Source organism: Phoca vitulina, unplaced genomic scaffold (genome assembly GCF_004348235.1).
Source record: "Phoca vitulina isolate PV1807 unplaced genomic scaffold, GSC_HSeal_1.0 scaffold18, whole genome shotgun sequence".
Lineage (NCBI taxonomy): Eukaryota > Metazoa > Chordata > Mammalia > Carnivora > Phocidae > Phoca > Phoca vitulina.
Genome location: NW_022589721.1, coordinates 19,622,205 through 19,640,262, shown reverse-complemented (window position 1 = coordinate 19,640,262; position 18,058 = coordinate 19,622,205). Strand labels below are relative to the sequence as shown.

Here is an 18,058-nt window from a genome sequence, read left to right as displayed (position 1 = left end):
CACCCAGCACAGATTCGAGAGCAGCCCACCGCTTGTCAGTGTTCCCCACCTCTTAGCCCAGGGAGGACCTGGGCTGTGTGTCTGCTGCTTCCCGATTTAAGACACTCTTGTGCGTCGCCTGTATGTAGTAGGTGCTTAGTGTTCACGGCATATGGTGAACACGGGGCAGGAAGGGACTTGGTGAGAACCTGCCATGTGCCAGGCAATGCGCTAAGTGCTTGGTGCGCATGGTTTCACGTCATCCTCACATCAGCCCCACTTTACGGATGAGAAAACTGAGGCTCTTTGAAGAGAGGTGGTAACTTATCCAAGGCCATGGTGAGGGGGATTGGTTCAGACCTTGGCCGATTTGATTCCCAAAGCTGGAGGTCTTTAGAACATGCTGAAGGTAGAGAGGGGGGAATGGATTTATTTGTAGAGGGCAGCATACCGAATTCCACTTTACTGAGTTCTACAGGAGGCTCAAGGAAGGAATCAGGGTCTTATTTCCGTGCCTGGAGCCCAGAGCCAGCCTGGAGGCGTGAACTTGAGCTCAGATGCGTGGGGACTGTTGTGGGGCGGGCAGCTCCCATCTGGCTGTCACTTTTGTGGAAGTCATTTAATTTATGATCTATTGACATATTGTGGCCTCCTTCCCTCTCCCACTCACCGGTCTTCTCTGACAGACAAACCTGGAATTCCCTTTCCTCTTCTTCTGGGTGTGCAGAGGGGAAAGAAGCCTTCGGGCCAGGCTCTGGCCTGTCACCCTTGGCTCCTGTCCTTATCCCCATACGAAGTGCTCACAGTCTTCTCCATGAGTGGCCAGAGGGCCGTGTTTATACGTCCGGGGAGCCCATTGGTTCCTGAGACTGGGCGACTGTGCAAGCCTGGCAGCCCGCGCTAATTATATGAATTAAATAAGTTCACCCAAAGTTCAAATGATGCCTCTAAGGGAACTCCTTACCTTGAACTCATTTTATGTCCAGCCCTGGAACTCTCTGGTAAAAGAGCTTTTCTGTATTTAATTACGTCCCCGTAACTCTCCAGTTTGGTTGAGTCTGTAGAGCCCTTTCAGGCTCTGTGTTTGCAGAAATTGATGGGATCACCAAAAACCCCTCCTTCCTGTGCTGACTCTTGGCATATACGGCCTTGGTCATAGTTTCTAAGTGGTTTTTCTTTTCCTGTCTAGTTTAAGTGGGTTTAAAAAAAAAATCAATTGAGTGTCTTTTGAGCTGTGTGTCTTTTTATTTGCTTTCTTCCCCTTGAAGAATTTGGGCAACTGTAAAATATTAGCTCGCTCGGCATGAGTGGCCTCCTAAGTCCTGGAGGTGGGCAGCAGGTTTTGCCCGGGACTCCCTTCCCTGCCACCTCCCACAGGACAGGGGTCTCTCGGGGCTGGAGGAGTGGGTCTGGCCAGAGGAGGCGGCTCTGGGCTGGTGTGCCCCTTCTGGTAGAATGTGCCTGGTTACAGGCCTAAGAGCGTCGGGTTTCCTGTGAGCCTTTAAGACACTGATACCTGGACCTATTCCCTGGAGGTTCTGATTCATTGCTTCCAGGGGACATCCTGGGCATTCACATTTTTTTTCTTAAAGCACCCCCAGGTAATTCTAATGTGTAGTCGGGCTTGAGAACCACCGAGTCATACACAATTTTAGCACCCTCAAAAGTACTTTCTCAACCTCACCAAAGTCTGAGTAAAAGCATGTTTAGATGTTTGTACAACAGTGTGAATCTGCTAAACACTATTGAACTGGACGCTTAAGAATGGCCAAGATGATAGATTGTATGTTATGTGTGTTTTGCCACGAATAAAAATAAAAATAAATTTATGGTGAAACAACATTAAATAAATTGAAATATAAAAATAGTAGAAAAAAGCCTCTTTAGAATATTTAACGATTTTAAATATACAATAGCCCTGTCCGGTATGATTTTCTACCATAATGGAAATTGTCAAATACGTTATCCACTAGCCACATGTGACTACTGAGCAGTTGAAGTCTGGCGAGTGTGATCAAGGAGCTATTAGGTTTTATTCACTTTTGTTTAAATAGCCGTATGGGGCTAGTAACTCCCGTATTGGACGGTGTAGATCTATAACATACCGTTTAAGTAAAAACAGTGAGCTTCCTGCACACCTTCTACTCCCTTCTGGCTGGCCCCTTCCCCGTTGCCTCTAAACCCCTCCTGTGGAAATTCCAGAGCTCCCGCTGACCTTGGAGTCAAAGGGATCTGCTTTTCAATCCCGTGGGCAAGTTACTTAATCTCGCAGCCTCCTTTTCCTCTTCTGTACGAGGGTCTGAGAAAGTACCCACTTCAGAGGATTCCGGAAGCAGACTGCGCTTGCGAAGCTCCACGCCGTGCCTTGCCACTGGCACTCGGGGGTGAGCAGCTGTTACCGTTCCAGTCACTGTAGTAATTCTTTCCACCACTTCAGGCAAAAGCTACCCAACCCTGGACATAGTTGTATTTAGAGTTTGCACCGAAGTTGCAGGAAATGGAGAAGTTGCGTTGTTTTTTTTTTCTTGCTAAGTCAGTTACTCTTGAGTTCTTTATAACCTCATCTGCCTCGGCTGGGCCTATTTGCAATTCTGTGTTTGCAAACCCGTTGTCTATAAAGGGAAGGGGAGGGCTGGGTCCTGGCTGAGGTCCTCAGGGCATTTAATGCTTAAAAAAAAAAAAAAGTCTTTCAGAGATGTTTACACCAGGGTAAGGGGAAAGGAGCAGCTTTGTAAAGGCCGTCTTTTTCTGTCTGCATTGTTTGAGTTCCCCCTTCTTTTTTGGGAGTGATCACCAGGAAAATTGGCCTCGGTCGCCTCTTAGCCTGCCCTGTAGCAGCAGCTGGGCACTAATCTTCTGTCTCTTCCTAGGACTTGGCCATATTTGAGTTCTTCCTACCTGCCCACCTGCTGGATGTGTCCCACCTGCCTTAGCCTGGGATTCAAGGACCCCGCGGCTGGGCCCTAGCTGAGTGGTCTGTATGCCTAGTGCTCTCCATCCTGGAGTCCCTGGCCTCTTTGAACACATCCTGTGCCCCTCATTCTTGCTGTTTGTCCTGCTTGGAGGACATTTCTACGTTGTTGGCCACTGAAATCTTTCTCATCCTTCAAGGCCCCACCACAAAGTTATCTCCTCTTTCCACCAACCCAGATACCCTTAGGCATTCTTCACATCCTGTGTTGAGTCTACTGAGTATTACGTTCTACCTTACGCGGTTGCCCTTGGGCTTTAAAACCTGGCTCTGCCACTTCCTAGGTAGATTACTCTGGGCGAGTTACTCAACCTCCTGGGACTTGATTTTCTTATCTGTAAAATGGGGGAAATAATACTTCCCTCTTGAAGTTGTAGGGGCTTCAGTGAGAAAGTATATGTAAAGGGCTTAGCGTGAAATAAATGCTAAATAAAATGCTCTCGTGTATCTGAGCTGCCGTGGTAGTTTCTAGTGGAGTACCCTGTAATAATAGCACTCAGATGTTTCAGAAAATACAAGAAACCTATAGCTCCACTTTGATAATGCAATAGAGACAACACTGCAGTGCTTTTCAACTTTCAACGTATATGAATAATTTGAGAGAACACAGTACACGTATTCAACAGATCTGACGATGTGCCTGCTCTGGGCCAGGCAATGCGGGGGTAGAGATACACCTGTGAGCAAGACCAGTAAAGCCCTCGCCCTAAAGTTGTTTTGTCTAGAAGAGGAACAGAGAAGCAGCAAGATCTTAGGGAGGGCCTCTGATCGTCATTGGGAGTGGAGGACAGAGTCAGGGGAGGCTTTGGTATGAGTGACACCTACGTTTTATTTTACCTATTTCATGAGCCTTTATATGGCACAAGCAGGCATTCTAGTGCCTTACCAATAGACTCTTTAACTCTTCCCGGCAACCCAGTGAGGTAGTTGCTGCTACAATTCCCACTTTACAGATGGGGAAACTGAGGTTCAGAGAGGTGTAGCCATTTGCCCACACCAGACAGCTCGTGAGAGGGAAGGCTGGGATTTGAACCCAGGTGGTCTGGCTCCAGGCTCTGGGCTTATCCGCCGTGGTGGGCTGTGTCTTTTCAGATTCTGTAATGGGTGTGTTTCACTGATCTCTTTGACGATTGTTCTGTCTGTACCTTTAGGACTCAGGATGAACCAGGTAAAGCCTAACAATCGAGGCTCTTCTCTGAACTGCTTCAAGAAGCTCAAGGGGCCTCTCTGTATTTAAAGCAGAGTCAAGCCCAGCCGACAAGATCCTGTTGGGTGGTTGACTCACCCCACGGGTGCCTCTGATTTGTCAGCAGAGGGAAGTAGGTGGGGAGCAGGCAGGGTGTGAGACCCAGGGTTCTGACACAGCTGTTGAAGGTGACAACCACGAGACACAGGTTTGTTTTGCTGAAGACACCCCGCCCGTCAGGGTCGCCCCAGTAACGGCTCTGCACCCCACATGCCTGAGCGCGAAACAGGAAGGGGGATATTTGCAGTAGGAGGCTGGAAATGCTTAGAGATTAGTTTCCAGGGAGACCTCAGTTTCACTTCTGAGGCCCGGCTTGCTTGTGCCCAGGCTCCTGCAGCTGAGCACGGAGTCATTAAGGAAGTCTTTGAGTTTGGTTTAATGGTCGCTCTTTGTTTTGAAGTGATTGTTTACTGAACCTTCAAAGCCAGCTCTCCAGCAGGATGTGATCTCGGGCCTGAATAATTGGATGAGGCACCCCAATAGGAAGCAAGTAGCCGGGAGTAGGGCCAGGAGGAGCTAGCTGGTGGCCAAGCCTTCGGCATCCCAGCGCTCACAAGTTCTGCAAGCTGGAGGGACTGAGGTCGCCTTGCAGCCAGGAGTAGACCTGAAGCAAGGGTCCCCTGGAACCTGGCCTCTTTGATGTTGTGCTGGCCTTAATTAGGGACACCCTAATTAAATCACTAAGGAGGAAGCTTATTCGTAAAAAGAAAAAAATTAAGTGCTTTGAGAGCATTTCATGAGGGATTACTTCTCAAAGATTATGCAAGCAATATAAAGTTAGTGGAAGAAAAACAGAAATTTCAGTTAAGTAAAAAAATAAAACTCACCCATACTGCTTGATTACAAAGCGGGTTATGTACACACAGTTTAGACAAAGGTTCATGCGGCCCACGCTGTGCCAGAAATTTTTTTTCACTTAGCTTTTCACTTACCTTGCCTTTCCGTGTATGTAATTATGAGCCGTGTCAGTTTTAATGTTGTGTGGTGTTCCATTGTTTGGTATGTGTACAATTAATTTATTCAGCTGACCTGTCTTTGAGGACTGACCATATGCCAGGTTCTGTGTTAAGTGCTGGGGGTACAGCAGTAAATAAAAATGGACACAGCCCCTGCGCCCCTTGGAGCTTACATTCTAGGGCAGTGGGGACAAACTAAGTCGGTTCTTCTGTATGTTAGAAGGATTATGTGCAATGGGGAAAAGTAGAGCAGGGGCAGTGTTGTTGTTTTTCAAATACCGTGGCTAGGGAAGGCCTCACAGAGCAGGTGACCTTTGAGCAAAACCGTAGGAAGTACGTGGATATCGGAAAAAGAATGTTCCAGGCCAGGGAAGAGCATGTGCGGAGGCCTTAAGGTGGGCACAGTTCTGTCCGTCCCATGCTGATTTCGTGTTTAGGCTGTGTCCGGTTTTTCACTAATTATAAGCAGCACTGCAGTGCGTATATCCTTGTAGCTAGACATTGATTTGCATGGACAGTTTCCCCTGAAGGCTTTATCCTGGGTCAAAGGTACGGACTTTTCAAGGCATTTCAAACACGTTGCCCAGTGCCGTTCAGAAAGCACGTACCCGTTCCTCTTCCCACGTGCAGGTGCTCATCACCAGGGATTATTTCTCAAGGAGCTAGACTTGAATATCGGGACAGAGAAATTGCTGAGGCCACAGCTTGCTGGGCCTCAGAGGGACGAAGCGTCTTATTTGGTGTGGTGATTTTAATTTTTTTTTTAAAGATTTTATTTAGTAGAGCGCGAGAGAGGACAAGCACAGGGAGAGGAAGAAGCAGACTCCCCGCTCAGCAGGGAGCCCGACATGGAGCTGGATCCCAGGACCCTGGAATCCTGGCCTGAGCCAAAGGCAGATGCTTAACTGACTGAGCCACCCAGGCGCCCCTGGTGTGGTGATTTTCAAATCTTGCTGTGTGTGATTTTAGCAAGAAAGTGTGAGTGTGCCCTGGGGAGTGTGTTCAGTGCAGGTGTCTGGGCCTCAGAGATGTCCATTGTGTAGCTGTGGGGTGGGGCTCAGGCCTCTGTAGTCGTAGCAGACATTCCTAGTGAGTCTCTGGTAGGTTGTGATTATACCAGGAACAGGGCAAGTAGGAGTGGTTCTTGGGCACCAAGAGCCTCCTTTGCAGCTCATGAGGTAAGTAGGAAGGATCTCCCTGCTCCCCTCTCCCGTGCCCCCAGATTACACCCCAAAATGACTCTCATGCCTAAATGCAGCATGATCTTCTGTATTCCCTTTCCTCTGCCAATTCTTTCTTTTGCAAGGAAAACTGTCTCCCTTCTTTATTTCCTGCCCCTTTGCCAGGAAAACGCCCCTTTGTCCTTAAAGACCTAGGTGAGGCTCCCCCCCCCCCCCCCCCCGCCCCGGGAAGCTTACACCAACCGCACCTTCTGGTACTTTATATTTGGAGTGTGGTGCCCTCCGAATGGTGGCTAACGCATCCGCATCCGTGTTCTACTGGCCTGAGTTCCTCAGTGCTTTGGCTCCTTATCTCTGTACGGCCTCCACCCCACTCCTACCATAGTAGGTGCTCATGAAATGCCCCAGCTAGGGTGGCTGGCATCGCATGTAGACTCCTGAAAATAGCAATCGCTGGGGTTTATTGAGTCCTAAGTGCCCGTCACCCTTCTAAACGCCTGCACTACTTCCCTTACCCTCATTACCATCCTTGGAGGTGGGGCCTAGCATAGGTGTCCTTTACACATGAAGACAGGGCAGTTGCGGGCGACTAAGTCGCCTAGGTCATCCAGTGGGCAGATGTGAAGTCGGGCAGTCTGACCGTAGCGCCATGCTCTTGACGCCTACATCACATGGGTCCTTTCAGACTCCGGAGTATGGCTGCGCCCCAGGGTGCTCTCTCCAGGCCAGGAGGACACGCCGCGGGAAGACGAAAGAGAGGACAGCGAGTGTACAGGTATCAAACACAGTCAGTGCCTTTTTCGGTGACCCCCCCCCCCCCGCCCCGGGTGTCCTTCCTGGCAGCCTGGGGTGGGGCTTGGGGGCTGTGGGGCAGGCACTGTTCAGTGGAAGGTGCCAGAGCCCACGAAGTGTGTCCAGTGTGGCCAGGCCATGGCTCCCCAGGGTGGATTTGACAGATTGCAAGAATCCGTTTTGGGGTTGGTTCCGCCAAGTACCCTGGCAGGGGTTGTCCTGAGAGCCCTTTATACCCTCAAGTACTATGGAAACGTGAGATGGGGTTCTTAGTGATGATCATGAAATACACTTGGACTCCTAGATGGCCCCAGGTGACCACTGGGGTAGCACAGATTTGGGCAGGGAGAGGGTGAATTTGGGGAAGAGGGAGAGGAGCAGGATTCCATTTTCATAGAAATGGTAGTGCATGGTACGCACACCAGTTTTTGCAAGAGTGAAACAATGGGACCAGAAGCCTCACTGAGGTGTAGAACAAGACCGGGTGCCCAGAGTGGCTTTGTCCCCCGATGGCCGGCGCTGTCCGATGGCCCCGTCAGCAGCGGGGGACGTGTTCTGCATCCGCGCAGCCTAGTACTACGGGCCACGTGGGGCTCTCGAGCACTGGCGTGAGGAACTGATTTTACATTTCATTTAATCGTAGTGAATTTAAATTTAAGTCCATGTGGCCAGTGGCTCTTTTGCTGGAAGGCTCAGAATAGACAAAGGAATGCCTCTTGGTAGAAAATCTAACAACAACAACAACAACAACAACAATACTTTGAAGGTACAGTTGACATATTTGGTTGGTTCTTCTTTTATTTCCAGTGGCGACCTACCCATGTGTCAGAAAACAGGCATTGTGGGCATAGAACCACATAGCACTGGAGGAAGAAGACGCCTGATGTCCTTGACTTTATTAGGGTCTTACGGTTACAAATGGAGCAGTTTGAGAGGGGAGGTTGGGTGGAGGGAGCACCTTTTGTGGTTAAATCTTCCTTTTCATAGGCGTATTTATTGCTGGTGAGCTTGGGCAAGTGGGTGAGGGTGGGCGTGTGGAGGAAGCAACCATTGATTATCCCTAAGGCTGTCATCCATTTGATGGACAGGGATAATTAGTGGATTAGGCAGGCCCCAATCAGAGAATAAAAGCCCAGGAATGGTTTTTATGATGGATGGGCTTACACAGTGCCTTTCATCTGAGGATCTCAGGAGCCCTTCCTCTTACAGGATAGGGTGGGGAAGGGTGGCTTTTGGGACAAAGCTGTGACAGGCAGTTAGGGGCCCTGTCCTTCATCCTGCACACCCACTTCTGGAAGCTGCCGATTCCTGCCTCGTGCTTGTAGAAGCACATGGGGTCCAGAGGCACTCCTGCTCAGATCAGAAGCTTCCTCTGGAAGCTTTGCTTTTCATTTCCCCAAAGTCCACACCAAGGGGTGACCTGGGAGAGGAGGAGGAGGGCTGCTGAGGGCTGCGTTACTCGTGCTCACCCTGAGGAGGTTCCTGCAGATCTGCCGGGGGGCGGGGCGGGGGGGGGAGGCTGGTGGCTTGGGGTGCTGACAGCAGTAGCCTGTAGAGATCCTCCAGACGGGCTGTCAGCTAGAACCTGATCAGTCCCCATCAGTCCATCGAAAACCTGAAGATGTGATCGTTACCCATAATCGCACCAAGGACGACAGCACCTGTGAACATTTCGGGTTCATTCCTTCCAGACCTTTTTCTACACGAAGGGCTTTTCTTTGTTTTGTGTCTCGTGGTTTCTTTTTCACGTGGTTGAGGCTCATGACCATCTCTAGCTCCCCTGGAGCATTTGCAGGTTGGGGAGCCCTCGTACCTCCCTTCTTGGACCGAGCGGGACCCAGCCTGCCTACTGAGCGGCCTTCTGCAGCCCGGGGGCTGGGCTGGGTAGCTGGGTCTGTTCATCTCGTGGCTTGTACTTCCCAGAGTCAGGGTAGCCCTTGGGCCCCAAAGTCGGTCCTCCATTTCCTTGGCTGCGAAATAACAGTAGCACCTGCCTCGGCGGGGTGTTGTGAGCACGGAACGGAATGTGTATCAGGTTGTGCTCCTCAGCGTGGTCTGTGCGCCAACAGCCTCAGCGTCGCTTAGGTGAAACACGCGACATCCAGACCAAGGGAATCCGAGCCTGTGTTTCTATAGGATCCCCAGGTGATGGGCATGGAAGTGAAAGTGTGAGACCTGCTGATGCATGCACCTGGCACCAAGCAACTGTTTTAGAAACTGGTGATGCTTGATGATGATGATGATGGTGGTCATGTCGCCAGGGTGAGAAGAGGGGCTTGGGAGGTTACCCGTGCAGTCGTGTGCCCAGGACTTGAGTTCTCAGCAGCATGGTGAGCCAGCATCCCTCTGGAACCTTTGGGCGGGACAGAGGCCTCTGAGCTGGAACCCACTCCCTGGAGCCAGTCTCTCGTTTGTTCTCAGCTAAGCTGCAGTCTTCCTCCTTGGGAGACTCTTCTCTAGCTCTGGCTCTTCTCACATTGCCCCTTCTCTGACCACGGCTCCCGGCTCCCCCGAGTTCCCAGCGCGGGTGTCTGGTTCCCTCAGCTGTCCCCTGAGGTCCCGCTGCCACAGTGGGCTGGGCTGGGAGAGGCAGTTGCTGCATTATTTATGGGGCATCGTTAACCAGCCGTGCCGATGAGTTACACACAGTTTATTCTTCTGCTCTGTGTGTGGGATGCCATCCTGGGCCTCTGTTTAATACAGAACAAAACAAAGCAAAACAACCCCAAGCCACAACAGCCACTGGCTGGGTGCTGTGTCCTGCGCCCTGCATTAGGCAAGTGGCCTGTCCCGCCTTCTGGCTGTGGGGAGAGTGGAGGAAGGGGAGGGAGAAGAGGAGAGGGACCCTGGGGTGTTCCCAGAGCTCAGCTTGGACGGTGGGGGTGGGGAAGCCAACTTCCATATTTGCTTAAGTGGCCACCAGCCCCTTGGGGAGTTGACAGAGATTGGGTGGGTCTTTTTTCTCAGAAGTAAGTAAAAGACTTCACCACCCACCCCCTCCCTAAGGGACCAGACTGCTCTTAGGTATGTGACCTGTGAGTTAGGTTCTCTTGTCACCTAGGTGACTTGGGATTTTTTTTTTTTTTTAAGATTGTATTATGGCTGAATAGGAGTTTTCTAGTTGTTGAATGCCCCTGGAGGTTAGAAGAGAGAACAGCTGTCAGTGGCGGGGTGTGTGGGGTGGGGAGCATGGTGGGCAGCCCACCTGGTGGATGCAGAGGTGTGAGCTATAATAGCCTGTCTTCAAGGAAGCCCCCCCTCTGTTGCTGTAGAAAGGGGGGCAGTCTTGCAACTTGATCAAGGGAGTCCTTTACATATTTGTAAACAAACTCGTTTTGGAATAGGGGACTTTTCCTTTCTCTCAGAATCCAGTGTGGTGTGAGTTTTATTTTCAACAAATCGCCTGGGGTTCAAAACCTGCCCTCTTCTCCATAGAAAGCCAAGGGGTTCCAGGGAGACGAGAGTCATGTACCCGTTGCCTGTGACTTTGGACTTGGCAGAGCCCGGGTGCTTGGCGGGAGTCTTATTTTCTTTGATTTTGGTCTGTCTGGAAAGTTGTGAAATCTTTATGTGTTCTCTGGTGAACCCCACAGAGGGGTCTGTGTGGAGATTTTTCACAGCCCCAGGACTGTGTTCCTGGGGATTTCCTCAAACGTGAATGGAGCCCCGTCAGAACCAATGGCCTCGCGGGAGAGCTTTCTGGGACTCGTTGGTGGGAGGTGCAGATGAGAAAATTAAGGACTGTGTTGGGATTGTTTTCTGATAGGGTTCTCAGTGGATATGGCATCTTGATCTGCAGATTTCTTTTGAAACTCGAGTATATTCTCTTTGACTTGGTCTTAAGAGTCTAGAAGAAGCCCTGGCTTTTTCTCTGTTACCTTTAACTCTTTCTTCAAGTTTCTTCTCTCTCCTCTCACTTCCTCCAGGCTTTTGAATTTTTGTAGTAAAGCTACTTTTCAGGTGGGTAGAAACTTTTTTTTTTTAACCTTGAAAGAAACTTAAAAGAAAAAAACTAGATCTAGAACAATCCAACATCACCTTGCCTTTAAATTTTAATAACATTTACGCACTTTAAAAAAAAATTCTCAACAAGGAGGTTTTGTCTTCTGTTCTTAGAAGTTCATTTTTTTTTTTTTTTAGAATCCATTAAATTATATATTGCCTAAAACAGGTGGGCCTGACACTCTTTGATAGACTGTCAAATATCATTAAATCAGGAAAGAGCTGCTTTTGGCAGCCTTCTTCTGGCTGAGTGGGTGTTCGTGGGCGGAGAGCTGTGTGCTGCACCCCTTGACTAGAGAGGGGACCCTCCTTTTGTTGCTAATTTGGTAAAGACTGAAATGAGGCTCCCAAGTGGTGGGGGCAGATAAGTTGTTTTTTTAAGTGCTTTGAGCAGTTGATTTCAGGCACATTCATGTCGGTCTGAGTACTCCTTCTATCATGTGCCGGGGAGCGGCAGAGACTAGTCTGACTCCCTACACCCAGCTGGTTAACTAGTTGTGAGGTGCAGCTGGTTCTGCACTTAGCATGCAGGATTCCAGCCTGGACAGACAGTCTGACTTCGAGGCTTCAACATCTGTGCCAGTAGCCTGAGTGAGATTACAGGGCCCTGCAGACCCTTGGGTCATTCCTGGCCACTGTTTATTGGACACTGACAGAGTGCCCGGCGTTGCACTGAGCGCTTTTGAGGTCTGCTTGGCCCAACTGCAGGTCCGTTATCCCTCCCACCAACCCCGAGAAGTAGTGACTTATCCCCTTATTCCTTCCCTCCATTCTTTTAGTGTTCAGTGATGTCCGTGTTCAGTAATGGTGATGGAATTATTTGTTTTTATTGTTTGTCTTTGTAAGGAGCAGGCCCTGAGAGGTAAAGTGACTTGCCCTAATACTTGGCTGGCGCAGCCATGGCTAGAAATCAGGACTGTGTGCTTCCTGCGCAGACCTGTTGTCTTTCTGGCGTGTTCTCATTGAATGTGCCTCACCTTTTTCTTCCATCTTCTGGAGCATCTCAGTGACCTTCTCACAGGGGCCCCTGCAGGGGAGTGGTTGGTGCTGGGGATAGGAAGGCCCGGCGGCGGTCATGGCCTCCTTTGTGTAGATGAGCGATGCTGGTACCTTTTGGCTGGAAGTTGGTGGTCAGTATGTCTGAACATGTTTAGGCTTTTCAAAAAGCTTCTCATACTTTCCCGGGGATCTGAAAGAGAAGAAAAGGCGAGGTGAGGCTGTAATTGGTTGGTTGAACTCTTGTGCTCTTAAGTATGCTGATGTCCATGGGACATAGATCTCTCGCGGCCAGCCAGAGAACTCTGATCTCAGCCCTTGCCCCTTTAATTACTTGGATATAGATGTAGAAAGGGTGTTCATACTTGATAAGAAAATGGTAAATACGTTAGGTGTTATAATTGGATTTCCCCACAAGGTCTTGATGGGCCTGGAATGGTAGCTTGAGCTGTCAAGGATTCATTCAGCCTAAGTTAAAATAAAGTTATGCTCTTGGGTAGAAGCAGCCCACTGGGGCACAAAGACGAGATGGAGGCTGTGTGGCTTAGCAATGTGGTGATAGGACCTGTGTGTGGATATTGGTGTCAGGAGCTCAGGTGTGGCTGCCAAAGGGCCTCTGCCAGGAGCCAGTCAGACAGGATGCCTGGCCTGGTGCAGCTTAGCGCCCCATAGGAGCCAACTGTCGCTTGGGGGAATAAATCCCGAGACCTGCAGTTGGGCCAAGCAGGTCTCAGATGCAGAGTTGATGGATGTGCTCTAGCAGCATCTGTGAAACAGACTTTAGGCTTTGGGAGGTTTGTAACTTCATGGTGCTCTTATTGCCAGAACCTCTAGTTTGATCTTAAAATTAAAAAAAATAATGACTGTTGTTTTCGTAAAAATGATACATGACCCTTAATTAAAACACACACACACACACACACACACACACACACAACAAAAAACAAAAAAACTGTGGTCATATAGGAAAATACAAACCAGAACGCAACACATTGGTCCAAATCTCAGCTTCCAGAAATAGGCCATTTGAACGTTGGTAGACAATTTTCCAGATATCTCTCTGCACATTTTCAGACAGACTTGATAGCTAGAGAAACGTAGAAAGAGGCACTTTTATGATAAGATGTAAAATAAAAATATATTTAATTTTACTTTAACAGAATTGAAACTTAAGTGAAATACTGAAGAAATTGCTGAACTTCAGATGACCAAAAGAAATTAGTTTCTCAGGCATCCCTTTATTTTATTTTATTTTTTAAAGATTTTATTTATTTATTAGAGAGAGACAGAGAGTGAGCCGGGGGAGGGGCAGGGGGAGAGGGACAAGCAGACTCCCCGCTGAGCAGGGAGCCCAGTGCGGGGGGAGGGGCTCAAGCATCCCTGTAAAGCAGTGGTTCTTTGTTCTAAAGATTTATTTATTTATTTTAGAGAAAGAGAGTGGGCTCCTGCAAGCAGGGGGAGGGGTAGAGAGAGAATCCTCAAGCAGACTTCCCACTGAGTGCAGGGCCTGACGCAGGGCTCCATCCCAGGACCCTAAGATCCTGACCTGAGCTGAAATCAAGAGTCAGACGTTTAACCGACTGAGCCACCCCGGTGCCCCTATTATTGGCATTTAGTGAAGCTGAGGTCAGGGATGGTGCTGAACACCCTACGGTGCACGGGACAGTCCCCCACAGAAAAGAACCGTCTGGCCCGAAATGTCAGTGGTGGCAAGGTTGAGCAACTGTACGCCAGGGTAAGAAACTAAGACCATTCAAATCAGTAGGAAGATGAAATCATTATGTTTTGGCTCAGTTGCCGTCGCAGCCTGTTGTGGTGGGCTTCTGTAATTAGTGGAAGATGAGATGATGAACTTCAGCAGAATTTCTCCCTCCGTTCCTTAAACCGCCAACTCAGGAGGCAGCAAGTATCACCCCGCAGGTGTTGAGTCTTAGCTCTGTATGTAAACTATTCTGTGCCAAACTCTGCTTCTTTAGCCATGGCTTCTCCTTTTATGGGTTTATTTTGCATCCCCTCTTGCTTGGCTCCTTGATCTTAATATCAATTGAACGTGTCCGTGTAGGGGAGGTGTCACGCCCCACTCTGGTTTGCCCCGGTCAGAATTGCACCTGCAGTTTTGAGTTTGTGTCTGAGTACCGCCCTTAAAAGGGGAGAGAGAGATACCTTGCCGTGTCCCCAGGACGCTGCAGGGACGTGAAACACGGTCCTGGGTAGAACATGAACTGCAAATGGGGAGAGAAGGGAAAGCTGGAGGAATGTGCTGGTTTTCCTCAGTTCTTTGAAAAGACTTCCACACGGAAGCGGGGTTGGGCGTCACCCTGAGGGTCCCCAGAAGGTTCAAGCCGGTGCCGCATGGACACAGAGGACACGATGGCAGATAGAGGCTCCCACAGGAGGGTGTTGAGTTCCTTGTGAGCTGAAGTGTGCTGGGGATCCACATGTTGTCATGTCGTGTGTAGGTGCTGGGTTCAAGCCATCAGCTGGGTGGCTACACTTCGATAACTTCTCAACCTTGAGATTCTGATGGGTTAGTAATGCTTTCCAGTGGCTGTCAGTCACTGTCCTGGGGAGGAGCGCCAATCACTCTGGTTCCCTCCTCCCTGCCCTTGGGGGATGAGGGTGGGAAAAGCCGTGGCCAGGGTCAGGCGGTTCCGGTCAGAGCCTTAAATGTTCTGCATATCTTGAATTTGGACCCACCATCTGTCACTCAAAAAGTGATCTATCCATGTATGTGTTAGATTCTGCCAAACGTGTTCAAATTGGCGTTTGTAGTATTTACAAGATAACAGGGCCTGAGCACATTCTAAACCCATTTCGGAGCCAATGCATTTATATATAATCTGGGCACCATATCCTAGACTGCAGAGGAAGAGCGCGCACACAGATTGTTCCCTGTATAATTGGAATTGGGTGTTCTGTTATTGTCTTAATCAGATGTCTATCACAGTGTGCCTTACTGATTGATGACTTTGTTTTGTTGTAGGGGAGCTATCCAGTGTGGGAAGATTTCATAAACAAAGCAGGAAAGCTACAGTCCCAGCTTCGGTAAGTAGAGAAGCATGTCATCCCCAGAAAAATGGCAACATCCTTAGACAGAGGATGGAATAGGACAGACCCAGGATGCAGATTGAGGTTAATTTTGGAAGCATTACAGATACAGAAGCATGTAGTGGGTTCTAATGTGAGCACTGCCACTTCTTACCCCCTGATTCCCATACGTAAAACCGAACTCCTATCTGCTCTACTTCCACAGGAGTTTTGCGAGTCAAATGAGGTATCATATGTAAGGTAATAATGAGCAACATTTATGTAATGTTCACTGTGTGCCAGGCATATGTTAAATTAATTACATCTCACAACCCCAAGGGGTAAGTACAGTTATTATCCTCAATTTACTGATGAAAAAACTAAGGCAACGAGAAGCTAAGTAGCTTGTCCAATGTCACACAGCTAGTAAATGGCAGAGCAGGGATTTGAACCTGAGTCTGGCTGCATAGTCCATTCTGCCCACTGCCTGTCTTTATAAAGAGTTTACAACTTGCTGTTGACTATTGTATAATTCCATGTGTGTGAAATGTCTAGAAAATGCAGATCTGTAGAGACAGATATAGGTTAGTGTTGCCTGGGACTAGGAGAGGAACAGGAGATTGAGTACAAATGGGCAAGAGAAATCTTTTGGGGGTGATGGAAATGTTCTAAAATTGGCTTGTGGTAGTGGTTGCAAAATTCTAACTTTACTAAAAAAATTGTTGAATCACACACCCAAAAAGGGTGAATCTTATGGTATACAAATTATGTCTCAATGAAGCTGCTTAAAAAAGAACAAGATCTAGGGCTGAGCGGCTTTAAGGGGCTATTATTGTTGCCTTGTCTTGTGCTTGCTCATGTATCATTTGATATGTAATAGAAAATTTGTCAGCATCTTCTTGTTACAGCTATATGCTTTTAGTGGGGAGAAGGGCTACCCACTTGGTGGGTGCCCCATGAGAGATGGGACATTTTATTTTATTTTTAAGATTTTATTTATTCATTTGAGACACAGATACAGAGAGAAAACATGAGCAGGGAGAGAGGCAGAGGGAGAGGGAGAAGCAGGCTTCTCGCTGAGCCAGGAGCCCGATGTGGGGCTCGATCCCAGGACCCTGGGATCATGACCTGAGCCGAAGGCAGACGCTTAACCATCTGAGCCACCCAGGCGCCCCTGGGATGGGACATTTTAAAAAGCAGTAATTTTCATGATTCCCGTTCATGGCATATGGGGGATGACATCAGTTGGTTTGGATGTATGGAGGTGGTTTTCCAGAGGACAAAGCAGGTAGGTGTTTTCTAGGATAAAAAGCCACGTGGATGACATAACCTCTTGGTGCTTTACCCATGGATGTCAGGAGCTGTAGCCATAAGACTGGACATCCATGGCTCCCCTGTAGATCAGAAGAGAGGAACTCCAGAAGGAAGGATCTTTCCTGTTCCATTTTGTCAGCTTCGTGGGGCCTGGGATTTCTATCCCATGAACCTAGGATATCCCAAGCTGTGAGTGGTCTTCCAGATGGACAGTCATCTCAGGCATATAGCCCCTTTTCGGCTTGTCAAATCCTTTACCATTTTGGTGCTTAAGAACTTGAACAGACTTTTTAAAAAAGGGGGAACTTGTAAAGGTTTTCTGTTGGGCCAGCTCCAACCTCCTCTCTCTGAATGCAAGGAGCTACACCTACCCTCCATCCTGTAGGAGGTCCCTCCTGGAATAAACCAGAAAAACACTTGAGTACCCCTCCCCCGCCACCCTGCCTCATTTCTTTTCTGACTGCATTTAACTGTCTGGCAGCCTTTCAGGGTTGACCAAGGAGAAGATGCTCTCTTCCCCTTCTACCAAAGAGGAAGCTAAAACTTAAAGTAATTATTTATTTAGCACAGCTGATCAGTTACAATGAAACTTAAAGCAATCTTTTTTTTTTTTAAAGATTTATTTATTTATTTTAGAAAGAGCGTGGGGGAGGGGCAGAGGGAGAGAGAGACCTGAAGCTGACTCCCCGCTGAGCACAGAGCCTGACAGGGGGCTCGATCCCAGGACCCCTGAGATTATGATCTGAGCTGAAATCAAGAGTCAGCTGCTTAACCAACTGAGCCACCCACGCGCCCCAAAACTTAAAGCAATCTTATCCCCATTGGTACAAAGAACATTTTATATATTTTATTCACAACGTTTAGGCCTCCTGAGGACAGGGACCATTTCTTTATTTTGTCAAACTAGGAGTACCCAGCTGAGAGCGTCCTGCACATGGTTTAGTTTTCGGTAGTAAAGAAAGGATGAGAAGCCCGTAGGAGAGGCGAATAAGCTCGGAGTGTGTACGCTGAATCACTGCTCGGTGCTGTGGGCGCATGCATGGTGGCTCAGCCCTGTCAGAGAACCAGGATGTCTCATGACGACAGCAGACAATGAAATAGGACTCACTGGAGGGCAGTGGTTAAAAGCTCCTGATTCCGCACACTTGACCGCCATCCTCCTTTTCAGGGGAGCCCGTGTAGCAAGGCACCTCTACAGCTGGCTCATTAAATTGGGATGATCAGCATTGACTTGAACGAGAATCAATCCAGCCATTGTGTCAGATATTAATTGTCAATCAGAATGAATTATGTATAAATCCCAGGATGTTTGATAAAGCTAACTTTTCCAGGGTTTGCATTTGATGTCAACTCTTTGAAAAATACACTTCAGAGGGGCTTTTTTCTTTCAGTTTTGTTCTGTGTGTCTTTTTTTTTTTTTTTAATTTGAGCAGAATATTTTCTTGCTCTACCGGACAATATCAGGCCTCATTCTGCAGTTTGGCGCTAAGGGACTGTGGCCCGGGTTTTCCTGGAGACCACTCCCAGCACCTTCCAGAACCTTCTGTGTCAGAGCTACTGTTGCTGAGGTATAGGGTCCTTTCTTCAGTTCCAT

The 18,058-nt window shown here is 48.6% G+C and overlaps 1 protein-coding gene across 6 annotated transcripts in view; it reads left to right on the top strand.

Annotated features, from left to right (window-relative positions):
• MTSS1 (MTSS I-BAR domain containing 1) overlaps positions 1-18,058 on the top strand; it is a 158,586-nt gene that overhangs the window by 6,446 nt on the left and 134,082 nt on the right. For all 6 annotated transcript variants that reach the window (XM_032415757.1, XM_032415753.1, XM_032415755.1 and 3 more), the window contains exon 2: positions 15,107-15,168. In XM_032415757.1, coding sequence (XP_032271648.1) covers positions 15,107-15,168 — 62 coding nt within the window. The remainder of the gene's footprint in view (positions 1-15,106; positions 15,169-18,058) is intronic.